The sequence below is a fragment of the Oryctolagus cuniculus genome, chromosome 2, assembly GCF_964237555.1.
Source record: "Oryctolagus cuniculus chromosome 2, mOryCun1.1, whole genome shotgun sequence".
Lineage (NCBI taxonomy): Eukaryota > Metazoa > Chordata > Mammalia > Lagomorpha > Leporidae > Oryctolagus > Oryctolagus cuniculus.
The window spans coordinates 72,461,403-72,488,380 of record NC_091433.1 but is presented as its reverse complement, the minus strand read 5'-3'; the positions used below and the strand labels follow the sequence as shown (position 1 = coordinate 72,488,380).

The following is a 26,978-nucleotide window of genomic DNA, read 5'->3' as shown; positions in this document are numbered from 1 at the left end:
TTCTACATTTAGCTGTATGGTGATGAACCTTCCTGCCTGCCACAACAAACACTTCTCAAGGTACTGTGAGTATCCAAACAAAGTGGTCGCTACCAATTTTGTTAAAAATCTAATACAGCATCACCAAGTTGGTGTTCGGTCCTGGTCAGCCAGGGCTGCTATAGCAATACCACAAACTGGGTGGCTGAAGTCAGACACGCCAATGTATCTTACAGTTCTAGAGTCCAGAAGTCCAAGATCAAGGTGTTGGTCAGTGTGGTTCCCGGTGAGGGCCCTCTTCCTGCTTTGCAGGTAGCTATCTCCTGTGGGGTCTCACATGGTAGAGCGCACGCTCTAGGGTCTCCCTCTCTTCCTATAAAGGCATTTGTCCTGTTGGAGTAGGACCACCTTCTCAAAGTCACATTGAGAACTGGGCTTCTACAGATGAATTTGGGGTAACCCAGACATTCTGTCCATAAAAGTTTTCTGTGAAATATAAAACTCAAGTCCAAATCCATCATGTTTCCAGTTCCACTAAATTTTTATCTATTCATGTATGTAAAACCACCAGATAATATATAATTTTAGTTTTTAACTCAGAATGTAAAACCTGAATGCAAGACTTAGTTCTCAAACTCACTGACACAGTAATAAAAGTTCAACAACTCTCTCCAATTTTTCCCTAAGACTAGACCGATATACTTTTCCTATAAGACACAGCATTAGATAGAACATATCAGAGTATTTTAAAAATGCCTCACTGTTTAGTGGGACCCATTGTCTACACAAAATAATTTCATATGTTTATTTATTTATTTTCATTTACTTGAAAGGTAGAGTTAAAGCAAAAGGAGAGAGAGGGAGAGAGATCTTCCAACCCTGGTTCACTCCCCAGAGGACCACAACAGCCAGGGCCAGGACCAAGCCGAAGCCAGAAGTTAGGAACATAATTCAGGTGTCCCACAGGGGTGGCAGGAACTTGAGCCATCACCTGCCACCTCTCAGCGTGTCCACTAGCAGGAAGATGGTTCAGAAATAGAGCAAGGACTTGAACCCAGGCACTCTGATATGGGATGCAAGTAACCCACATGGCATCTTAATCACTATGCCACAACGTCTGTCCTGAAGTGCATCTTTTTACATGCCCTGGTATTACCCTAATGTATCATGCGGCCCAGGCAATCACACTGGTAGCAGCTATTACTTGGAAAATCAGGTGAGCTCCAAATTACCTCTACAGTGCTGTGGACTGCAAGAGCTGACACAGCCCTAGATTCTCAAACCCTAACACTTTACAGACGTGGAGGCCGATGCCCAGGGAGGGTGAAGGACCTGCTCAGGCAGCTCACAGGGCCAAGTGCAAGGGCACAGGGCTCTTCTCTGTAAGCCAGGGTGTAGTGTCCACAGCAACACACGCCACCAAGCCCCTGTGCTCCTGACACCCAGGTCAGGAGGCAGCTCTCCATCATCTGGCAAAGACAATAGCCTTTTCTGGCAGCAATGTGAGGACAGAAGCCTCCTCCTCACTCATGCCTTCAGACTCCCCAGTGGTGGCCACATCCAAAATAAAGATCACTGCTTTTTCCCTTGTTTTGCTCTGAATTGATGGACATAGCAGGCTGATGAATTTCTCATTCCCACTCAGCTCCTCCAGGCAATGGAAAGTGAAATGTGCTGCAAATCCCTCTTCTCCCACTCCTACCGCTTCCAGGGTCAGCTCACCCAAACAACATGACCTTGACCTTGGGCCTACATCTCAATGGACAAGCCTTAAGATACTTCTGTGCACCATAGACTTCTCAAGCCACAGGCTTCATGAAAGGCTGCTGAACTGCAGAGAGAGGGAAGGAGAGCCTCCAGGATTGGGTTGGTTTGATGAGTTTCTATCAAACGTTCTCACACATGTGGACACATAACTTGAGAGGTACATCCTTCATAGACCATTCAATAGTCACTCCTATTTTTATAGGGAACCTACTTCAACTAAATCTATCCGACCCGCCTTTCATCTGCCCAGGGTTGCTGCAGAAACAAGGATGCTCCTGCAGAGTGCTCTCAGTCCACAGGAGCGGCCAGCAGCCTTTTCCTCTCAGTCGCTAAGAAACAGGGCTGACTTTTCCATTTCCTGTCCCAATTTCTAGCACAGAGCAATCTGTATGTCTGCCAGATTTACTGAACACTTAACAGCCATGCTTGAAGCTCTCCAATTTCATCGTGACTTTAAAACTACGAAGTCCAAAATGCAAGCCAGCACAAACAAGAGCTCACGTTAGAGAAGTTTCATCCTCGCATCCCTGGAAACATCTCTCGGGAAAATGCAAAGAGCAAAAATACCATCTCTTCGCGCCGGGTGAGAGGGCACTGTGAATCTGGTCTACAACAGTGAGGTATTATTTAGCAGTTAATCATTTGTAAAAAATGTGTAAGTGAAATGACTCATTGCAAGAGTCACTCAATTGTCTATGTGTGCATGCACCCTTCTGAGTAGCAGAGAAGTTGGTATACGCACATTTCTCTCCCCAGCCACCCTTCCCAATGCCCTGTTGTCATCTTTTTCCACCTGTCTTGGGCAGCAGGATGGCCCACAAAAGGACAAGCTGCTTCAGGACAGGATGCATTAGTCCTATAATCCCAACTGAACTCTGCTCTCCGAGCCAGCCTGACCTTGCGCTCCAGTCACTCACCACATGCTGGATGCCCAGCTGAACTCTCAGATTCTTACCAGAACTGGACACCCGCCGGATCCTCTGCGGGGACAAGGCCCGCTCTGAGCCCAGACTCCGGCCCTCGCTGTTCCGCCGCAGGCAGGAACCAGAAGGCCCCCCTTTGGCTTTGGGGCCAGGTGTTTTCCTCCAACCGCAGGAGTCGGGCTTGGATATGTTCCTCCCCGAGGGGGTCGTAGACTTTGAAGCAGAACCCTGTGAAAAAAAGTTAAGACCTTAGCCTGGATCACAGCTTCCCCATTCCATCTCCTGTGGCATTAGCTCTAAGCCAGATACCAGTGTTCAGTTTGCATTTTCATTCTGCAGCAATTAAAACTCTTCACCATTTGCTCTTCAATTCATCTGAGCAGATCAAGAGCACCAGTGCCACAAGTCAAGGTCTAGTGGGGCGGGGCGGGTGGCTAGCCATAACACCTGACACCAGGTTCCCTGACAGAGCTCTCCCCATTTTCCTCCTGACTACACATTCGTCCTGTGGGTCCTGTTCCCTCCTCACCATGGATTTACTCTCCCTACATGATCCCGCCCACTGTCTGAATCGCCACCTTTATGCTGGGGCACGCAAACCCCAGACGACCAAGCAAACACTCTCCCCAGAGTTTCCCATGCACTTAGCTTCTTCTGCACAACCCCGCTGAGCACCTTCAGGCATCTCTACTAAACACTGACAAAAATAACCATGCTGCTGTCTTCATGAATACCATCCTAAATTCAATGCATGTATCAGCTCAGTTACCCCTCATGCTACTGCTCTAGGTTGAGACTTGGACCACACCCCCTTTTACAGAAGAACACGAAGCACTGAGATTAAGTTGACCTTATCTATCCAGCTCAAAAGCTGTCTCTTCCCATACTACAAACACACCAGGTGCCCAACTTCCACAGGGAACACTGTTTCTGGGTGCTTTCTTCCTTACCCCTAAACCCCTTTTTCCATCTGCCTCTGGGGAGGCCAGCACTATTTCTCCTCAGGGTTACTTAAACTGTGTCCTCAAGCCCTTTCTGGTCTCCCTAGCCTCCATTTCACCTTCTACTCTCCCCCACTGCACCCCATCCCTCCACCTCTCTAAAACTCAAATAGGCCAGGCTGGCTTCCCTGGGCCCTCCGAGAAAGCTGAGGCTTTGTGCGCCACCCGAAGTCCTTTTGGGCACGGCAGGCATAGGCAAGGCAGCCCTGCCATCCTCCTAGTTCTGTACACCCCAGCTCCAGTCACATCCCCTACCTGAAGTCCGCAAAATATCTTCTTGCGTTTCTTCATGGCCATCCCTACAACCGGAACACTTGTCCTTCAACTTCAGACAAGTGGCTAACTCGGCCCCTCCCCTGGAAGCCTTCCTTGGCCACTCCCCAGCATCGCCCTTCCGCACCACAGCAATCTATTTGTATTCCCAACTTGGTCTTGATGTGCCCTGCTATTGTACTGTCGAATGTCACCCGCCGCACTAGGCACTACATTTGCCCAGGTGTTGGGTCTTTCTTTTCTGTGTACTAGCAATCACCTCCATAGACATGACACATAGTAGGTACCCAATAAATGTTTCCACTCTACATATAGCAGAGAGAACACTGAGGCTTACACAGACATAAGCTCCAACACCACAAGCTACAGTTCGTATTCTCCCTTGATGTGAGAAAAAAGAAAAGAAACAGTGAGTTGTGTAGAGACCAAGAAAGGTGCTCAAGGCCACCATGCCAGTGAAGGATGGAGCCACACTTGAAACGTCTGCGCTTAACCTCATTTTCAATGCAAATACAAAAAAGCCCTCTGCTGATGGGAGCTGAATTCATACCTTAGATGAGTACAGAACATATGTGCCAGTATCCCAGGAGAACGGCTGGAGCTCACACTTTAACACAGCAGAACACAGCCTTGGCCAAGAAAGGCAAGAGATGGCACACAAACTAACAAGGGTCTTCTATCTCTGCCTTAAAACTGGCTAAGTTAACCTCTCAGAAAATCCTCTTTTAAAAATGTAAAGCAAATTACTCAATAACTTACAAAGGTGCATCCTCAGCGAATCGTGTACTTTGCCTTTCAGAGAGCTAACATTCCACAACATTTTGAAGCTCTCTGGTGTGTACAGAGCCAAAAGAGTCAGCATTCAAGTCAGGAGGACCCAAGTTTGAATCTTAACATGACTACTGACCTGCTGGGTAAGTTCTAAGTAACCTCTCTCAAGAACTGAAGTGTAGATTACAATGGCTCTGTTGTTTCTGGGAAGAATGACCCACAGTGTTTGTAAAACACCTGTGCGTTTCTGGGAAACTTAAGTGACATAATGTATGAAAAGGCACCTGGCTCCAGAGCAGGCTCTGAATCAATATCAATTCCTTTCTTCCTATGTAATGCACCACTCCCATTATATAACCCATGAACATGAATATATCATCTCTGTGACCAATTAAAATCAAATCCCTCCTTTCAAATAAGAACAGTTCTAAAGTGTCAGATAAACCCTGTCCACCAAAGAGCCATGGAGTTGCAAGAAGCCCAAGGACTCAGTAAAATCAAAGCCTAACTTAACTCCAGACCAACACAGCATGTTGACAATGAACGTCTCTCCAGGACTGTCTCATCCTTGGTCCAGGGAAGTTGGAGCCCCAGGTATTGCTTTAGTGACCAACAGACACTGGCATTTGGGTAAAGACTACAGCAAGTGAAAGTAAGTACAATGCCAATGGCCTGTGATGGCTTGTCCAGACCCTTCCCCACCCTCCTTCCCAGGGACCAGTGAGAACTTGTTAGAGGGGGACTAGCAGGGCCAGCATTGTGGCACAGTGCATTAAGCTGCAAACAGCAACACGAGCATCTCATATAGGTGCCAGTTTGAGACCAAGCCTGCTCTACTTTCAAGCCGGCTCCCTGCTAATGTGCCTGGAAAAGCAGCAGAGGATGGCCCAAGTCCTTGGGCTCCTATACCCACAGTGGAGATCCAGAAGAACCTCTGGGCTCCTGGCTTTGGCCTGGCCCAGCCCCAGCTGTTGCAGCCATTTGGAGAGTGAACCAGCAGATGGAAGATATCTCTGTTTCTTCTAACTCTTTCAACTAAATTAATAAATAATTTTTTTTAAAAGAGTGGGACTAGCAGAAGAGGGCATTGTGCTCAAGACATCATCACAGAAAATGAATAAGTTTTTATGCCAGTTGATAAGTAAAGAAACTAGTTCTGGGAATATGGGACAGTCCTCCAGGACTTGCAAAACATATTACTTCCAACTACGAATCCTAAGTGAAAGATGACTAAGATGAAAAGTGCTACTTCTCTAAGACGTACCACTGGGCTCCATTTCAACCTGACGGTTCTATGACCTGACTTCAGTACCACATCACCACCCCGGGAAACGAGCTTCCACCCTACATGTGGGAAACAGACAGCTAAGTCTGGGTGCACAGATCAGAAAAGCTTACAGTTCCAAAATCATACAACCAATTTAAAGTCAAGGCAAATGTTGCTTAAAGTAACTTTATGCTACTTCTGGTAGCTGGGGACTGACACATACCAAAAGCTTCTCATAAATCAAGGAGGAATAAACATCTTCTTTCTGTGTGTATCTCTGAACACAAACTAATAACACTGGTTAGAATCAGGAGATGACTGAAACTTAGCGAAACATTAAAATGCATTTGACTTCAAGAGAACCTAACGACAAAATCTGAGCTGTGAAATAACAAACTCATTAGAAACCCCTGTGGCATACTATTCTTCCCACGCACCTTTACTGTGAAGCCAAACACCTCTAAACTGACCCAGCGGAAGACTGTCTTCAGAGTGGTGTGGAGATGAAGGGGGATAGATGCACGGCGGACTCCTGCTGCCTGCCCACCAATGCCCTCACACTCTGCTGGGGGCTCGCCCACTCCCTGTCCTCCTCTGGCTTCCAGTGGGATTTGAGGGGTGTTCCTTCCCTTCTCCCTCCCTTCCCAGTCACGGCCGAGCATTGGCATCCCTCCAAAAAGGCCACAACTCCCTGTCCGGGGGTCCTTGGTGGCCCTCACGTTCCAGCCAGGCCCCCTGCCCACTTCTGGTCTAGCCTACACATGGAAACAGCCCTAGTGCTGTTACTTTCCCAAACACTGCCCATACCTCTGTAAAAATTCCTTTTATTAAACTTTCCTCAGATCCCCTCATCACCTCCCACAAAAAGAGCACCTGCAATCTTTTCTAACATCACCCCCTAAAACGATCTGACAAAGACATCCTCTGTGGCCCCCACTGCACCCTGAAAAAGCACCCAAACAGCCCCTTAGCATGGGACCATGCTGTGGGTTTCATTCCCCTTAGACACGAGCCCTCCGAGGGACTGGCTGGCTCACTCCTGCCTCCCCCCTACCCCTCACCTCACTCCCTTCTGACCCCAGCACAGGCACCCAAGGACAGCCTGTGTGGGGCCAAAAATACACCTAAGTCCCCACTGCCAAAAATAGGGCTGAGGATCAGTACACAAAGTCCAAGGGGGCTGTTTTCAATACTTGGAAAATTAGTTTCTTCACACTATTGTCCAAAACTTATGTGCAGTTGAAGAATCATAACCTCCAAACTGCATATGAATTTGTTCTGTAAGTAGCACTGTCTAGTCCTCCCCAAGTGTTTGACAGGTGCTACAGAAACCATGCTGCCTTTCCACTATCCACACGTGAAATGGAGTTTCTTTATTCTGTGTACCAGAAGTCAATGCATCTGGACAGCAGGAGACCTTGGACATTCACCGTCCAGTCCTTTCCCCCTTGGGTCTCAAGAACTTCCTGGCCCAAAATGACATTTGCTGGTCAGAAGCAAGCACTTTGCACACAGGAGAGGGGAGGGCTCTACTTCCCAGGGCAGAACCCAGGAGTTATTTTTATGTCGATATGTTTACTAGCACCACCTAGCCATTTCTTAAATGGGGTACACGTTAAAGTTTATAAACAAACCTTTTTTTTTTTCAGAAACAATGAAATAAAACCTGATTGTATTAGGTATAACTCCAAATAACTATTCTACAATATTGAAGTCCTTTGTTCTTTTAGCGTACTACTAAAAGGAACATTGACACTTGGCACAAAACACTTCAACAGAGGACTTTTCTTCAGTATGAACGTTTGTTACATTGTTATCTATGAACACACCCCTCTGTCCTAAGAAATAACTCCTGAAAGCAAGTCTACACACCTAGTTCTGCAGTATTATTGATTTATAATAGCTAACTAAATGCTAATACATCTGAGCTTACTTCCCGTTCCCTCAAGAACCCCCATAATTTCACTCACCAAAAACAGAGAACCATATTCAAAAGTCTCATTGAGGTTTTCCTTTTTTAGCTCTTGTTTTTCCGCAGGTGCCTCATTTTCTTTTTCACCCTTCTTTTCAGGGCTAATCCTATCGACACTGGAGACACACGTCATTTCCGAACATTCCGCACTTTCCATTTGAACAGGCAGTATGCCTTTGATCTTCTGCAAAAATGCAGCCACGGACCCAGTCTCACATGCTGGGTTAGAAGAACTTGCTTTGTCAACATCTTCCTGATTCGATTTCACAGCAGATGTTGTTCTTGGAACCTTGTGCGAAGCATTTTTAGAATGAGTTGTAACATGCACAGCCTGGCTAGTAATGAGTTTATTAAATTGCTGCTTATGCATCTTGTTAGTTAGGATTTCTGCTTTTGTGTCTGCATTTAAGTCAGGTCGTGGGGTTTTGCTCAGAACTGTCAAATGTCTTGTGGAAGACACGGATGAGGGTGACGAGCCATTGGTCAACTGAGGTTTGGGTGTGACCCTTGATAAAGCAGCATCTTTGGACTGCAGCACTGGTCTAGACATAACTTTGGCTTTGACGTTCTTGAAGTTTGGTCTTGGGTAGCTTATAATTTCAGTTCTTCTAACTTTGCTGCCTATAGGTGTATTTGTTTTGGCTGTTGATTTTCCTGGACTAGATTTAGGCATATTGATGGTTGTCCCCTTCAAGTCTGGTAAATTTTTAAACTCTCGGTTATTCTTTCCCACCGTATTACATTTCTCTGTTGCTCCAACAGGAGGAATGGAAAATTTTGCATTTGTGTGTTCTAGAATTGGTGTTGACATGCAAACAGAGTTATCTGTGTTAAAGACAATATCATTTGCATCCCAAGTCAATTCCAGTGATGAAGTCACCTTCTGTCCTGGTGGGCTACTTAGTATCAATTCTGTGGTCTGATTTAGGGGTCTCAAATCCTTTTCATTGGAGGCACTTTGTGTATCCTCAATCACAGTGACTTCAGGCTGAGAGTTCAACACTTGGGCTTTACTTTTATCAAAAGTTGGCACCAATAAAGGGCATTCATAATCAATAAGACAATTAGACACTGTTTCTCTTAGATTTTGGCCCATTTCCTTTTGCCCATATGAGCTCTGTGAATGTGTCTCACTATTTGGTTCATCTTTAGACAAACAAAAGACCTCTTGTAATACAGCTCTACTAGGGACTTCCACACCATCAGAAACTGGTGTTAGAGCTTGTATCTCTTTTTCTCCAACTAGTTTTTGCTGTGATCCATCTGTGTACTCACTGGTGACCTTTCCTGAAGAATACTGACACTGATTTCCAAAATCTGGAACCACAACCTCAGTTTGCATCATCACATCAGAGAATGCTGTGTGAGTTTTATCTTGGGTCTCTGATGGTGTGGCTTCAGGGTTTTCAAAGACCTCTTTTTCATAACTAGTTTCTCTCACATGCAGCCTGTCAGATTGGGAAGATGCCCAAGTGGAAGAGGATAAAGATGTATTTCCAATTCTCATTCTGGTAGGTTGCAGATTTCCAGGGGTAAGCAAAGACTGATGATTTTCAATGGCATGATGAGATACAGAGGTGCAGTTAACTTTCTCCACTCTTGAGTCAAATGTTTGGTTTAGCTCCAAGTCAGTAGGGTAGCCTGTATAGTTCAAATCACTGTTAGATTTCCACACAAAAGGTAGAGATGGCTCAACACACTGGCCCTGAACTGCTTCTAGGGGATCACAGCCGTTGTGTGGGTAATTGGGCTCCTCTGTATTCACAAGGATGGAAGACTGGCACGTGGAAACTTTATGCCTATGTAACACCTGATTCCTAATGAAATCACTTAAAGACTTTTGGTGATCAAGTATTTCAACACACTGATGGTTGTAAGAAATATTTTCACCACTGTCCACAGCAGGGCTGGTTTCAAACTCCACCAGCATGTCATCTGGGCTGGCACAATTCCAGCTCACAGTGTTGGTTGATGATGGTTGTGTGGAGGGTAACTGTTGGTCATATACATGTGTATTTCCACTTTTATCACTGAGAAATAAGGATTGCAGTTCACCTCCTGTCTTGTCTGAATTAACATCATTCATCCTGGATATGAACTTTAAACCTCTGCTGTTTTATTTCTTCTTCAATTTCATACAAGAGAGAAGGGAAAACTGTCCATCTCCAAAGTTCAAAGCACTGTTGAATACTTCGAAGTCTCACATGCAGTCAAGTTGAAATGACTTGCTGTTCCCTGGAAGAAATAAAGTGTTTAACTCAAGTACACATTAGGGAAATCAACAGGTCACCCTTTGACTAACAACAACTTTATTTTCACATTTAGAACCCACAACTATTGATACAGGTAATTCAGTTATCATAGGTAATTACCACTCCCTCGTATACACATGCTGTTAGTTTGCAAAGGCAAAATGGTACATGGAGATACTGCTGAAGTTATCCCTGTGACTGTCTTCCTAGATGACAGTACTCCTCTCCACTCCCAGGGACTCTTATAAAAGAGAAGGAAGCTAAATCTGCCAGCAGATTTTGCTCCCTGTTGGTTGACAGAATGACTTACTATTCGTTAGCCTGGAACAATGCCAACTCATGTCTGCTGTCCCAGCATAATTAGTAGTAGTGGCCCTTTCATTCCCAGAAGAGGCTCCAGGGTTTCCATGGAGAGTGACTGCTGGACAGACCAGGCAGGTCCAGCAAATAAGCTAAAAAATCACTGAAGATTTAGAGAGTTAGAACTCTCCTTCACCATCTTCATTCTTATCTTAAACATACACAATATCCAAACTGAACGGAAAAAAAGTTGATTGGAAAATATTGCAGAGGTACTTTGTTGGAGGTTCCTTTGAAATGTTAAAGAGTTACTATGGACCATGGATTGAACTGTTTGCATAAGCCATATGTTGAAGCCTAACCCCCATATGTAGCTTTATTGGAGACAGCAACTCCAAGGCAGTGTTTCACACTAAATGAAGTTATCAGGGTGAGGCCGACCAGACAGAACAAGCTCCTTCTCCCTCCCTCCCACCCGTGTTAGGACACAGTGAAAGGGCAGCTGTCTACAAACAAGGAAGACGCTCTCACCAGAAACCAAACCCCAAAAGAATCCCGATCTTACTTTCCAGCCTCCAGAATTGTGAGAAAATAAATCTCTGTTGCTTAAGCCACTCAGTCTATGATATTTTGTTATGGCAGCCTGGGCCAACTAAGATACCATATGATCCAGAAATTCTATCCCTAAGCATCTACAAAAGATAAATGAAAACAAGTTCACACAAAAACAGGTACACAAATGTACATGACTCTTCAATGAAGCAGTGATTGATAACAGCCCAAAAGTAGAAACAACTAAAATGTCCATCAACTGGCAAGCAGATAACAAACGCTGTTATAAAGCATACAAGGGAATGTTATACGGCGATGGAAATGGATGAGATATTGATACATAACGTGGATCAAGTGTCACAACTTGAAAACACTGTACTAAGTATTGTCACAAAAGACTACACCTTATATGGTACAGTTTACATGAAATGTCCAGACAGGCAACTTGAGACAGGCACAGGAGTGTTTCTCTAAGGCTGGGAAAGGGAGAAGAAGGAAATGGAGAATGGTTGCTAACTGGGATGTCAATTCTGCTGGAGCTAATGAAAACGCTCTAAAATTAAGTAATGATGGGGCTGGCGCTATGGTACAGCAGGTTAACGCCCTGGCCTGAAGTGCCGGCATCCCATATGGGCGCCGGTTCAAGACCCGGCTGCTCCTCTTCTGATCCAGCTCTTTGCTATGGCCTGGGAAGGCAATGGAGGACGGCCTAAGTCCTTGGGCTTCTGCACCCGCATGCGAGACCTCAAGGAAGCTCCTGGCTCCTGGCTTCGGATCAGCGCAGCTCCAGCCATTGCAGCCAATTGGGGAGTGAACCAACAGATGGAAGACTTATCTCTCACTCTCTTTCTCTGCCTGACTTTTAAATAAAAAATATTTTTTAATTCTGTAAAAAAATTAATAATAACTGCACAAGGCTGTAAATATATAGGGAAAACTATTGAATAAAACACTTTAAAACACCCAAGTTTTCAAGTCCAAGCACTTTTTTAAAACAACTAAAATTTGATTATGCATTTCATCAAACTGAAGTGCTTAAGAAAGATCCAAATGTTCAAGTTTGAACTACAAGTAAGGCATTCATTAGAACTGGCTTTCTAACCCCAGGATACACTGTCAACCAGATGTCACAGTGCTCTTCTGAGTAACATTCATTATGGGGGAAAATGACACTCTATGTGTGACCTATAAATTTCTGAACTGAGAGATCTCATTTTCCTATTTTGCAATCTTTTCTGTGTTCAAGTTTCAGTGACCTGAATAAAAGCAGGAAAATAGGAACCTGACAGATCAGTATCCCCACACTAACAGTGCTCTGTGTGTTTCTGACCCATCCTTGACTGGGATTAAAAAAAAGATTGAAATGTTCATCAACAGCACTTGTGTGCAACACACACACACAGACGTTCAAAAAGAGATTCTGAATTCTAAAGGAAGTGCTGCATGATTTATACATTGATAGAAACTGTCTATCAGTCAACTTTTTTTTTAAAGATTTATTTATATATTTAAAAGTCAGAGTTACATACAGAGAGGAGAGGCAGAGAGAGAGAGGTCTTCTATTTGCTGGGTCACTCCCCAACTGGCTGCAATTGCTGGAGCTGTGCTCATCTGAAGCCAGGAGCCTGGAGCTTCTTCTGGGTCTCCCACGCGGGTGCAGGGGCCCAAGGACTTGAGCCATCTTCTACTGCTTTCTCAGGCCATAGCAGAGAGCTGGATCTGAAGAGGAGCAGCCAGGACTCCAACCACTGCCCATATGGGATGCAGGCACTGTAGGCAGCGGCTTTACCTGCTATGCCACAGCACCAGCCCTGAGCAGTCAACTCTTTAATAGCTAAAATCAGTTCCTTAGTTTAAAAGAATTCCTGAAGTAACAGATTATTGCCAATACCTTAAAAAGATTAATATTTTTAATTCTGTGGTCTAAAATATATTCATACAAAATGGTTTAAGATTTATCTTTCTACCTATCTATTTATAAGGCAGAGTGACACAGAGAGAGGGAGAAACAGAGAAGGATCTTCCATCTGCTGATTTACTCCCCAAATGCCCATACCAGCTAAGAGTGTGCCAGGCTGAAGCCAGGAGCCAGGAACCCAATTACTTGGGTTATCATCTACTACCTTCCCAGGCACATGAGCAGGAAGCTGGGGAAGTAGAGTGGCAGAGACTCAAACCAGCACTCTGATATGGAATATGGGTATCCCAAAAGGTGACTTAACCCACTGGGCCACGGTGCTCACCCTTCTTGCAAAATGTTTAAATCAGAAGTATGTTTATTCAGTTTTAGACTTCTCTGCATGGAGTATAATTTCCAAAAGTATTAAATATGCCACATTTTGAGCTTCCATGAAGGCCAATACTCATTTAAAAGATTTTGGGATAAGCAAATATAAGAAAAGCTCACTGCAAATATGAGCATTTAGCATAACCTTATAAGTAATTTGTCTTTATAGTCATCAGGCTAAATTAATACTTTCTAATCACTGAAGTCCTCATTTACAAAGTACATAAAAGATGATTTAATATATATAAACTGAGAATAAAGTAAATTACCAGTCCCATGCTATCCAATGTTTGATTTGTTTCCAGTATATCACTTATAACTAACACTAAAAAGATGATTTCTCTGGAAAAACTGCCTAGGAATAAAAACATTCAGACAAAGGATATGATGGATATGATTACTTTAAGATTCTTTATATAGTTTGTCACATTGTTAAGTGAACAAAAGGAGAAGGATCTTAGCATATATGCTGAGATATGTATATAACAGATACTCACATATTACCCAAGTATTGCTTTGAAAGCTTATGCATTTTGTTCAGTATCGTCTCAATAGTTTTCCAAGTCTAATAAGACATTTTTAATTGCTTTGAAATGCCACTACAGTTACAACTAAATCTTCTAGATTTACAAGCCAAAGGTTTACAAGAGTAACAGGCAAATAAAGAACCCACCAACCACTCAACTTTCATGTTAACTGTTTAGGACACTTGGGTTTATGATTTTTTTCAATTCACAAAAACAAATTCCAATTGGAGAGTAAAGCTATTCTTAAAAACCCCCAAAATGTATTCATAGAAAATACTTGACAGTTTTTTATTCAATTTGAAAAAAATTTACTGAAGTCTTTTTTGACCTTTATAGATACGAATAAAAATTAGTGTTACAGAGATTTGGATACCTAGAAGTTTCTGCAGTTGAGCTCATAATTCCAGGATTAGCTGGAGGATCAACTGCACCCTTCACTAAAGAAAACAATGGCTTCCAGTCACCATTACCATGATGATAAAGCCAGAGACAGGAAAAGTTTGACCAATCTTCCCTCAAAAGTTTATCAAGGGGCTAGCACTGTGGCGTAAGTTAAGTCTCTGCCTACAGCATCGGCATCCCATATGGGTTCCAGTTAGAGTTCCAGCTGCTCCACTCTGACCCAGCTCCCTGCTAATGGCCTGGGAAAGCAGTGGAGGACGGCCTAAGTACTTGGGCCTCTGCACCCACATGGGAGACCCAGAAGAATTTCCTTGCTCCTGGCTTCAGTTTGACCCAGCTCTAGCTGTGGCAGCCATTTGGGGAGTGGACCAGCAGATAGAATAATTCTACCTCTGTCTATAACTCTACCTCTCAAAAATCTTTAAAAAATAAAGTTTATCAAGAAAAAATAAATCAAATGCTGCTTTTTGGAACAAAATGGTTGCAACCATTTTACTTAGCGATTTAAGCCAGTTCCAAAAAGACAGATCCCATGTTTTCCCATTTTCCCTGAGCTGTGTTAATAGAGTACCAAAAATGCAATGTATTGGAGTGAAATTGACATTTTGAGATTCGATGATTGCTTACAGCCTTTGTCTCCACTGTTGAGGAACAGTGTTGTTTTCTTTATAGTATTTGTTGAACTGAAAATAGATCTTTGTAAAAATTAAGAGTGTGAATAGGAGGAGGAGGAGGAAGAAAGGTGGGAGCGTGGGCGGGAGGGAGGGTAGGGTAGGAAGTATCACTGTGTTCCTAAATGTGCATATATGAAATACATGAAACTTGTAAGCAAATAAAATTTAAAAAGGTTTATCAAAAAAGCTAAAAATTACCCATTTTGTCTTCAGGCCAATTTCATTGCTCTTCCACTTTAAAAACAGTGCTTCAGCTTCCCCTGTCTGACACAAGGCTCATGGAAACTGCATTACAAAACAGCCATGCAGGAATTTCAAAACTGCTTTGCACTAAAAGAAACTTATCTCTCAATCCCATTTTCCATGAATATTTGCAGTACCCTTGCATCTTCTGACTTAATCTCACCTGAGTCAGTAAGCAAAATTTTCTTGTTCCTGTAGTTTTAATGTAATTTATGAAATCTTCCAAGCAACTGTCCCAAACATGTTTTACTAAAGAAAATGAGAACGTTAAAAATACAGGGTGCAGGGGGATAGACAAGGAGGGAAGGAGGGAGGGAGGGAGGGAGACTTGAATGTAGTCATCCACACTCAAGATAATTTCTCAAATTTCCTTTCAGTAGTATCATATACCAGAACAAAAAAATAAAAAATAAAAGCAGTACCAAGCCTCCTTTTTAAGAGAATCACGTGGGTAAGACAGACTTGTCTAAAATGTCTTCTGTGGAAAAAGAGAACAAACTCCTCACTAACTAAGATATGGGAATAGAATAGGGCAACTCCTCTTGAATAAAAGATAATAGAAGGTATGTTCATAATGATTTATATGGTGAAAAACTGATAAATATGTACTAGAAGGAGTGATCAAAGAAAATAACTAACAGTATTACCTTTGAGTCATAATCTTGACATCTTTGGAAAAAATAAAACTACTTTCTACATCTTAGCTGAAGAAATTCTTTATTCTCCAAAGATAAAAATCAATAACTTCTTACAGTGAAAAGCTGAATCTTCATCATTTTCATTAAATAATTATAATGGAATTTATCGTTATATAATTGCTGTTCATTAAAATAATTATAATGGCCTTCATCGTTATCATATAATCGCTGGAAGAAATTTGAGATCCAATTCAAACTTCTCCATTTTACAAAGAAGAAAACCACCTCTGAGAAATAAAGTGCCTGACATGGCCAGGTCATTGTTACTACCAGATTCCCATTAGGCAATCTAATAGTTACACACTAGAACTGTGCCTTAGTTGGACTACTGAACTGGAAACTCAATAGAGGCTCTCCCGTGTCAGTAGATATCTTCTACATCTTCCTACTACCCACAATGTATAGCCCAGTAAAATGAACTTAACACAGCTCAAGTTGCTACACTATAATTATGTAATAAAGAATTTGACTCCATGGGGCCAATGCTATAGTGTAGTGAGTAAAGCCACCGCCTGCAGTGTTGGCATCCTTTATGGGCACCAGTTCAAGTCCTGGCTGTTCCACTTCTGATCCAGCTCTCTGCTTTGGCCTGGGAAAGCAGTGGAAGATGGCCCAAGTCCTTGGGCCCCTGCACCCCTGTGAGATACCAGAAAAATCTCCTGGCTTCTGCCTTCAGATTGGCTCAGCTCCAGCCATTGCTGCCATTTGAGAAGTGAACCAGCAGATGGAAGACCTTTCTGTCTCTCCCTCTCTGTAACTGTGCCTCTCGAATAAATAAATAAACCTTAAAAAAAAATTTTTCACTCCAAAAGTCAAAAGTAGCTTCATTACTTTATAACCATGCCAAAGTTCATTTTACTCTTTATGGCAACATATAGGATGTCCATCTTTTTAAGATGTGAATATAAGTAGTTGTGATTTATAGTTTCCAAATCATAAAATTACATCATTCTACTTAAAAGTTAAGAATTCACAAATCATAACAGCAATTTAACTCCCTAGGCTATAAAACCCCAAATGCCACCTTCCTCTTTAACTTGCTCTCAATTTTTAAAAAAGGGCTGGTGCTACGATGCAGTGGGTTAACCCCACACGGTTGCTACTTCGAGTCTCGGCTGGTCTACTTCCGATCCAACCTCCCGCTAACATGCCTAGGAAGGCAGCAGAGGATGCCCCAAGTGCTTGGGCCTCTGTACCCACATGGGAGACACAGAGGAAGCCTGTGCCTGGCCCACTTCTGGCTGCTGTGGCCATTTATAATGAATCAGTGCATGGAAGTGTGCACTTGTGTGCTAACTCTGCCTCTCAAATAAATAAATCTTAAAAAATAAAAATTAAAAAGACAACATTGGTATATTATCTAAGCTACAAAATTTATTTTATTCTAAAGTCATAAATAAAGCAATCAAGAGACAGATGGTTTGACCTAGGGGTTAAGATGCCGGAGACACCTGTGTCCCATACAGGAGCATCAAGGTTGGAGTCCTTGCTCTGCTCTGGATTCCAGCTTCTGGTTATCGCAGACCCTAGGAGGCAGCGGTGATGACTCAAGTGCTTGGGTCCCTCCCACAACACAGGAGACATAGACTGAGTCTCCAACTCCGGCTTCGGCCTGGCCCTGCCCTAGTCATTGCAGGCATTGGGAGTGAACCAATAGATGGGAGCTCATGTTTATATACCACTCACATGAAATAATTAAAATCTAAGTAATTGAACCACAAAAATCATCAGTATGTTGTTGATATTGTAAGTCTCTTCCACCTATTAAAACCATTCAAGGAGCTAATAGTTTTGCCCTAAACCTCAGCTTATTCCTACTTTCACAATTCAGACCTAAATTATTCAACTGGCTCCTGCAGTGCCATTTTTGACAAATTCAACCAAGCACCAAGTTTAGTGAGGCAAATCTTACACCTAGGAACCCAGTATGAGCACATTTAGCAGGCAGTTTCCAAAAAGCATAATGATTTCCCGTGAGACTGTTTAACAAGCTGTTGTTGTCGCTGTTATGTTCTGCTTTTTAATTTTCACTTTATTTGGCAGGAAGAGAGGACAGAAGAAGACATCCCATTTGGTTTACTCCCCAGATGCTCTCAACATCCGAGGTTGTTAGGCCAGGCCTAAGTGAGGATCGAGGAACTCAATCTCCCGCATGAATGGCAGGAACCCAACTACCCGAGCCACGATCCATGGCTTCCCAAGGTGCACATTAGAAGTGGAGAGGCTGGGACTTGAATCATGTCAACAGGAGGAAGCTACATTTGATTTTAGTGAGCTGCAAAATGAAAGGCTATATAGATAATACTACAGAGTTACACTTTAATTTTTAAAAATAAGCATAAATTAAAAATCGTATTCTATGATATGTCTGACTTCAGCGTGCATGCAAATCAACGGCTTCTGGTAAAAAATAAGATTGATTCGGTAGTCTGTGGTAGAGCCTGAGATTCTGTATTTCTAACTCCCTGCCGACACAGAGCTTTTGATCCATGGACCACTTTGGAATAACAAAGAAGTAGCCTAGTGCTTTGAGCAAAGAACTGACCAGATTCCAGACACTGGCAGCTGTCATGGCTAGTTGCCTTCACATTCAGCTGTATCATTTCCAACTAACTAGGAACAGACTTTCCTACCTATAAACTCTTGGTTTATGTTTTTGAACTTTCTTCTCAGAGGGCTAATACCCACCCCAACCTACAGAGAATACCTGCACACATTCACAGTTTGGATAGACTGTTGCTTGTATCCCATGTAGGTTTATTCCTACCACATGGAGGAGCTTAATTCGAGTAATGCTTCTACTTTTTCTGTCCTTTTACTCACTACACCCAGGAAAAGTGACAATGCAATTTTTTTTTTAAGATTTTATTTATTTGAAAGAGTTACAGAGAGAGGTAGAGACACAGAGAGAGGTTTTCCAACGGTTGGTTCACTCCCCAAAGGGCCACAACGGTCAGAGCTGTGCCAGTCCAAAGCCAGGAGCTTCTTCTCGGTCTCCCACATGTGTAGAGGGGCCCAAGGACTTGGGCCATCTTCCACTGCTTTCCCAGGCCATAGCAGAGAGCTGGATCAGAAGTGGAGCAGCTGGGACTAGAACTGGTGCCCATATGGGATGCCAGCACTGCAGGCCAGGGCTTTAACCCGCTGTGCCAAAGCACCAGCCCCGACAATGCAATTTTTAAATCTAGGAGGAATGAATTGCACAAGTCCAGAGCAGTCCAGCACCCTTCTTTTTTCTCTAGGAATGAACTGCCCCCCAGAGCCAAGACTGGGTCTTGAGGGAGGTATTCACGTGAGGCACCTAATGTAAGACAGGGTCACCGAGGTCATCCTGGAACCCTGGGACAAGGAAATTTTGAGTACTACTGACCCTGTCATTCACTATATTTGATATTTTGTTCATAATGCATTTTTCCTTCATTCTGAATTTTTTAAGATAATGCATTACTGATCCTGTGTTAGTTGATATTTTGTTCACCTTGATATTTTGTATTCATTCTAATTTTTAAAAATGCATTAAATATTAACTTGACCACTGAGGTTCTGGGGACACCCCTTAATCCCAGACCCAAAGGTGAGTGTCCTGGCCCTGCTGCCTATCGCACAAGCTCTACTCTGCAGCCCCAGGAGTAGCCCCATCTCTACAGTAGAGAGGGTAGGAGGGGAAGAGGACATCTCCCACACACTTCTGTCCCTCAAGCCAGCTTTCCTCTGGAACTCGGATGTCAAAGTAGAAATGAATTCTATAATTACAGAATCTAGCTATAATTCATTTAGAATAATCTATCCAATTTGTTCTTTTTCTCATTTCTCAAATAGTTCATAACCAGAGAGAGGAAAAAGATAGGAATCACATCCAAAAAGGGGTTATCAACCAGTCCTGAAAGTGTGCTGGGGCTGGCACTGTGGCATAGCGGGTAAAGCCACTGCCTGCAGTGCTGGCATCCCATAAGGGTGCCAGTTCGAGTCCTGGCTGCTCCTCTTCCGATCCAGCTCTCTGCTGTGGCCTGGGAAAGCAGTGGAAGATGGCCCAAGTCCTTGGGCCCTGCATCCCTGTGGGAGGCCTGGAGGAAGTACCTGGCTCCTGGCTTCAGATCAGCTCATCTCCAGACATTACAGCCATTTGGGGGAGTGAACCAGCAAATGGAAGACTGACTCACTCACACACACTCTCTCTCTCTTGCTCGCTCACTCACTCACTCTCCCTCTTTCCCTCCCTCCCTTCCCCCCTCTGCCTCTCTAACTCTGCCTTTACAAATAAACAATTAAAAAAACAAGTGTGCACTAAAGCTGGACCCTGAAGGCCAGGACCATGCTGTGCCAGGCATTTATCATGGGGGGGGAGGGTAGGGGTCCAAGGAAAAACCAGACGAGTACATCCCACCCAGGGAATCAAACAGAACTTTGGGCTGTGGCTACTCACAAACCATTACAGGGGAAGTCTCCAGGGGAAACCAGCTCCAGATGCAGACTCGGGCCGGGTAGCATTTCTCTTTACCAACGCACCCCCAGCACCAGGAGGAGTGCATAGAGTGGGTTTTCATTAAACATTTGCTAAAATAATTAACGTGCCAAAGGGCCAAGAGAATTTGATTTTGGAATTGAACTCCTTTGGATTTTAACCCATCAGGACTTTACCTTGCAAGGGAATTCAATCCTAAGATTCATTTCTCCCCAGGGAACTTGATAATGGCAAAGGGTCTACTCAAACTGAGGGCATCTCAGTATTTCTGCCATCTTCACTTTGTCACTGGATCTCATTCCAGTCCTCTAATTAGCTACAAGGGACAATATGGCTGCACAGAATCTGAGACTGGAAAGGGGAAAGTAAATTTAAGCCCTGGGCACAAGGTAGCCTTATTCTTGATATAACTAATGCACCTGTCAGAGAATTCTAAGAGACAATCTCCACTGGCCCTCAGAGGTGCTGGAAGAGCAGGGAAAGGGGTAGTGGCTTCACTGAGAAGCAACTTCTTTAAAGTATGGGTGAACTCTAAGCCTGATGAGGAAAGAGAACAGCAGGCAGGAATGCTAGAGCTGAGGGCTTCTTTCCCACTCCTGATGTCTCCTTTCATGTGGGAGCTCAACTACTATATCACACTTGGCTTCAGTCTGAACTCGTGTTGTCATCCTGTCCATGAGTGAAGTAACCTACCCTATCTGACTAGAAACTGTGGGAAGAATAAAGCAGACAGGTTTGCCCAAGCTCCTCCTACCATCTACAGAGCACAGGCGCATTCCTCCACACCTCCAGGGGCAGCCCTGCCAAATCGACCAGGAGGACCTGCTCCAGGGGTTCGCTTCTGTCTGTCACTAGTTGGGTCTGGCTATTCTCAAAGAGCAATGGAATTTTCATAACAAGTAACTAGGGCTGGCCAGTCACTCAAATCTTTTCCTCTTCTTTCTAGCACGCAGTTGGGCAATATTTTTCTACATCCCTTACAGGTGGATGCTATGTGTTCCAGCCATTAAAATGTGAGCAGACATTATACCTATCTCCTCCTTTGGTTGTTATCTATGGACCAGCAAGATCAAACGTTAAATTCTGCTCCAGTCAGTAGGCAAAACTAAGGCTAATTTATAAAACACATTCTAATTTAAGATATTACAATGTAAAACTTGTCTTAACCTACAATAAAAAAAAAAAAAACTGAAAACTAAACACTGCAAAGTCATTGACTCTCAGAGTTAGAAGAGACCTTAAAAATGATCGATGGAAGCTTAACATTAATCCAACATTTAAATCCTTTCTTAGACTAAATCAACAAAATCTCAGTCCACTTCAGAGAGCATACTATGTCTGAGGCAATTCCTTCTTCCCCTGTCTAGACATTCACTGTCTGAAGTCATAAAGCATACTTATTGTGGGGAGCAACTCGGACTAGACTAAGTTACTGGAATTAAGACTTATTCTATGCATCTGCTCTCCCACAATATGGCGCTGGGAGAGGAGGAAACAGCTTCTACACAGCTGCCTCCAGTTCAACCAATAAACTGTAGGACCTGCTCCTGATTGGAGGAGAGCAGCGTACTCGGCGTGTGGGTAGCAGAGTTAGGATTGGCAGAGGAGGACTATAAAGGAGGAGAGAGACGGCATGCACCAGGAACATCTAAGGGGAACATCTATCTGAAGGAACACCTGTGCAGCCCCCGAGAGAGCCAGCCGGCGGTGTGCCGCTCCCCCGCGGAAGTGGGGAAAGTGGCAGGGGGAACCGCCCTTCCACGGAGGTGGAAGGACGGTAGCCAACCCGGGAAGGACCAGCAGCCAACCCGGGAAGAACCAGCAGCAAACCCGGGGAGGGCCGAGCAGACAAAAGAACAGCGCAGGGTCCTGTGTCGTTCCTCCACGAAGAGGGGGAGCGACATAATGGTGCCGTGACTCAGATATGAAGCCTAGGCAGGGTTTAGTGTCGTTCCTCCATGAAGAGGGGGAGCGACACTTATACTGTTGAGTTGAGAATTCAAATTCCAATTACAAGTGACAGAAAACCACAAGTAAAGGCAAAAGACCAGACAAAAGCTTACTGCTGTCTCATAGAAAAGTTCACAGAGGTTGTCCCGAATTAAGGGGTCTTCACCTTTCCATTCCTCTGTCATGCATGACCTCAATCTCTGGCCCAAAAGAGCACCATATGTGTTCACTGAACAGATTGGAAGGGGGAATGGTTGACAAGCATGGAAGCTACTTGCATGTACAGGACACTAATGCCAGGGGCCACAGCTTTGTCACATGGCCATACCTGCTTGGAAGCTAGGTTGGGAGGTAGATCAAGAACACAGGTTTTCTGTAGGCAGCTCCACATTCCATAACCATTGAAGAGGGAAAACATGAAGTCTGAGGTACAAAGAGCCAACTCTGATATGCTTAACTCAAACCCAATGCTCTGGTCCCTAGAACACTGTCTTCACTAATAAGAGATCCATTTGTATTTAGACCTCCATGGCCATTACTTACACTTGCACAGAGATTTCTAGAAACCAGGATGACTTAAATTCAGATTCTTTCTGAAGGTACCCTGCCAGGTTCAGGGCACAAGATCTCTGTATGTCCCTTCCTAGGTGATGACAACCATGGTGGCAGGCTCTTAGACCTCAAGGAAAGCTTAAGGCTCACTTTGACCCCTTCTAATGCAACATAAAAACTGAGTTTTTTTTTTTTCATAAGAATTCTTCATCAAGTCTGAATTTGTTTTTTAATTAACAGCAGTCCTTGAATGTTTCCTTTCTTGTAATTAGTGGCAGTCATGTTTGGGGACTGTAGACTGAAAGTTGAATTCAATCAAAAATTGTGGTAATATCACACAATCAGTATAATCAGGATCACCACTTGAGATAGGGATCTGATGTCTACCATGTGCCAGACATGGTGAAGTTCTGCACCTACTACAGTCTGGGTTCAGTAGATTTGTGTGTAAGGAAGAGAAGACAACACCATCTAAAGTGTCTTACTAGATGTAAGATTAGCAGACCACGAAAGTAATGAGGGGATCCTGGGCAAGCTTTGTGGCACAGGTTAAGCTGCCACCTGCAACACCGGTTTCCCATGTGAGCACTGGTTCAAGTCTTGGCTGCTCCACTTCCAATCCAGGTCCCTGTCAATGCACCTAAGAAAGCAGCTGAGGATGCCCCAAGCACTTGAGCACCTGTCACCCACATGGAAGACCTGGATGGGGTTCTGAGCTCCTGGCTTTGGCCTCACCCAGCCCCAGTCATTGTGGCCACTTAGGGAGTGAACCAGCAGATGGAAGATATCACATGCTCTTGCTCTTGTTCGTTCTCTCATATTCACTCTCCCCTTCTCCCACTACCCAGCCTTTCAAAAAACATAAATCTTTAAAAAAAAATCTGAAGTGAAACTGATCAGGAAGGGAAAATACATACGACTTTTTCAAATAGAAATGGAGAGACAGGCGGTGCAGTCAGAGAATCACAATGGTTGTGATCTTGGTTTCTGGCTGGTAACAATCAGAAACTCGACATGGTCGGTAGGTGGGGAGAAGAGCAGTGGCCAGGTCAGCTCAAGAGTTTGGATCGATTCTTCCAGCAATGCAAGTCTGCCAGCACTGTTGAAAAGGAAACTCACACTTGGGCTGGGCTGAAGCAAGGAGATGCCCAGGCAAGGAGGGACTGTCAGAGAGAAAATGGTTGGGATGACTAGGAACTACTGTAGTGAGAGGGCAAGGGGGTGAGCTGAAGAGGCTCCCTCACTCTAGGCCACCTGCTCTGAGCAGCAGACAGCACGACACATGGTAAACACTGTTGAATTAAACATTCTTTTAAAGGACTATTTCACTTACATTAATATTTAAAGAAGGAAGCCATAGCAGATAGAAGAGGGAGGAAAACTGCATCAATAATCTATCACGTTCCAGACAGAAACTCAAAGGATTTCAGCTCAGTCTAACAAAGTAGACGAGCTCTCTTATCTTTTCTTAAAAAAGAAAAAACAAACACCTAATACTTGAGTTTAGGAGATGAATGCTGGGAGTTCTAGAGCTAAAAGGATTTGTATCCATTCCCAACAACAAATAAAGCAGAGGTTCAAGGAACAGATATGAGATCTGGGTTAAAATAAATAATTGATCAAGCATAATTTATTAAGATTCTATTTAGGCTCATTATCTAGGGGAGAGTAATCCACTTCTTTCTAAAACATACAAATTTAAATTTTTTTCCAGAGAAAATACTACTCAACAAAGGAAGCTATCAGAGAAACTCTTTTATGTCACATTTTTAAAAAATGTTCTCTCTGTGTCTCTCTCACTGTCCACTCTGCCTGTCAAAAAAAAAATAAAGAAAGAAAGAAAGAAAGAAAGAAAGAAAGAAAGAAAGAAAGAAAGAAAGAAAGAAAGAAAGAAAGAAAGAAAGAAAGAAAGAAAGAAAGAAAGAAAGAAAGAAAAATACCTTTCTCCAGCCGGCGCCGCGGCTCAATAGGCTAATCCTCCACCTAGCGCGCCAGCACACCGGGTTCTAGTCCCGGTCAGGGTGCCGGATTTTGTCCCGGTTGCCCCTCTTCCAGGCCAGCTCTCTGCTGTGGCCAGGGAAGGCAGTGGAGGATGGCCCAAGTGCTTGGGCCCTGCACCCCATGAGAGACCAGGAGAAGCACCTGGCTCCTGGCTTCGGATCAGTGCGGTGCGCCGGCCGCGGTGCACCGGCCGCAGCGCGCCGGCCGCGGCGGCCATTGGAGGGTGAACCAACGGCAAAGGAAGACCTTTCTCTCTCTCTGTCTCTCTCCCTGTCCACTTTGCCTGTAGGAAAAAAAAAAAAAAAAAAAAAAAAAAAAAAAAAAAAAACCTTGCTCCCTTTTCTCACCCACCCTCAAAACCACATAATCAGGTCCATATTTAAAATGTCTTTAACATCTTGCACTTCACTAATTACAATATTTTGTTGGAATACTCAAATATTAAAGTGTCTTAAAAGCAGATGGCAACCCTTCACTTCCCCCAACCAGCCCCCCAAAAACTAAACCATTGAAGTGGGAGTGGAAGACACATACCTCCTCCTGTAAAGCAGATAGAAAACACACCATAGAAACAAGATGATTCCAGGCCGGCGCCGCGGCTCAATAGGCTAATCCTCCACCTGTGGCACCAGTACACAGGGTTCTAGTCCTGGTCGGGGCGCCGGATTCTGTCCCGGGTGCCCCTATTCCAGGCCAGCTCTGTGCTATGGCCCGGGAGTGCAGTGGAGGATGGCCCAAGTGCTTGGGCCCTGCACCCCATGGGAGACCAGGAGAAGCACCTGGCTCCTGGCTTTGGATCGGCGCAGCGCACTGGCCTCGGTGGCCATTGGAGGTGAACCAATGGCAAAGGAAGACCTTTCTCTCTGTCTCTCACTGTCCACTCTGCCTGTCAAAAAAAAAAAAAAAAAAAAAAAGAGGATTCCAAAGAAAAACCATTTTTACACTAATAAAGAGCAAACAATTAATTAGTGTTGCCTCAACCTCAGGAGCTATTTTTTTTTTTAACATGTGCTTTCAACTTAAATGAGCATTGGCTTCGGAAAACTGATTTATTCTGTGATTACTACAGAAGGGTCTGTCAGTTTGGCATGAGCCACGCTGTGCAACTAAACCCTGAGGCAGTGAGGCCCCCACTAACTGTGCCACGGACAGCACTGAGGAAAAGCTGTGCACAGACGCCTGCTGGAAGTGCGGGAACGGAGCACAGATCCACAGAACTGACCTGCTGGGGCTCACTGACTAATGCCGCCGTTCACTGAAAAAATCTGCTTTTACTGTGCAACACTCTGGCTCCAGAACTCCCTAAATCCACCAATGCAGCATGTGGAGACCCCACACCCCCACAAACCCCTACAGGCACATTCTTGAAAGCTTAGTAATGTCACTTAGCAAAATGTTTTTAACATCTTCTTCTCACACTTAACTGTATTTCCTGTATTCTTTAAACAGGTCATGAAATGCAGCACAGTTGTGTTCCCCCAGCCCTCAACTCTTGCCGCTATGATAGTGTGAAACCCAAATTGCCAAGTTAAACAGGTTCAGAGCATTTTAAGTTATAAATAATTAGTTCCAGTTTTCTTCCATCCCTTTCACCCACTCTGCCTCATTCGATTTACACACACACACACACACACACACAGTATAACCAGGATCGCAAGGCACAGTTAACCAAATAGCCAAGGTTCTAGACACCTCAGATGATACCGGACACTACGTCTATATGTAATGATTCCCTACCACTCTTCCAGGTATTGTCATAGTAACCATTAAATGACTACAGTTGGTTTTAAGAACAAAACGTTTACATATGGCTTAGCAAGAGCATTTATGCTTGACAACTCAGGCCCAAAGCTGAGTACCACACTTGCCTAGTTGTCTTTCTAAAAAGTAGGTAAATACATATTCATATTTGCTCATAATCTTTGCTTTTTCACACTTTTTTTTTTTTTTTTTTTTTTTTTTTTTTTTTGACAGGCAGAGTGGACAGTGAGAGAGAGAGACAGAGAGAAAGGTCTTCCTTTGCCGTTGGTTCACCCTCCAATGGCCGCCGCGGCCGGCGCGCTGCGGCCGGCGCACCGCGCTGATCCGATGGCAGGAGCCAGGAACCAGGTGCTTTTCCTGGTCT

The 26,978-nt window shown here is 43.9% G+C and overlaps 1 protein-coding gene across 7 annotated transcripts in view; it reads right to left on the bottom strand.

Annotated features, from left to right (window-relative positions):
* The window catches only part of MTUS1 (microtubule associated scaffold protein 1), a 163,279-nt gene that overhangs the window by 105,482 nt on the left and 30,819 nt on the right, over positions 1-26,978 (bottom strand). For 5 of the 7 annotated variants that reach the window (XR_011386321.1, XM_070068467.1, XM_051842585.2 and 2 more), the window contains 2 exons: positions 7,952-10,188; positions 2,702-2,897 (listed from right to left, as the gene is read on the bottom strand). Coding sequence is in view for 5 of the 7 variants with exons in the window: in XM_070068467.1 (XP_069924568.1) it covers positions 2,702-2,897; positions 7,952-10,039 (2,284 nt within the window). In the remaining 2 variants the exon portion in view is untranslated. Of the gene's footprint in view, positions 1-2,701; positions 2,898-3,925; positions 3,989-7,951; positions 10,189-26,978 lie in introns of those variants that run through there. The other 2 variants (XM_051842588.2, XM_051842587.2) reach the window with 2 other exon arrangements.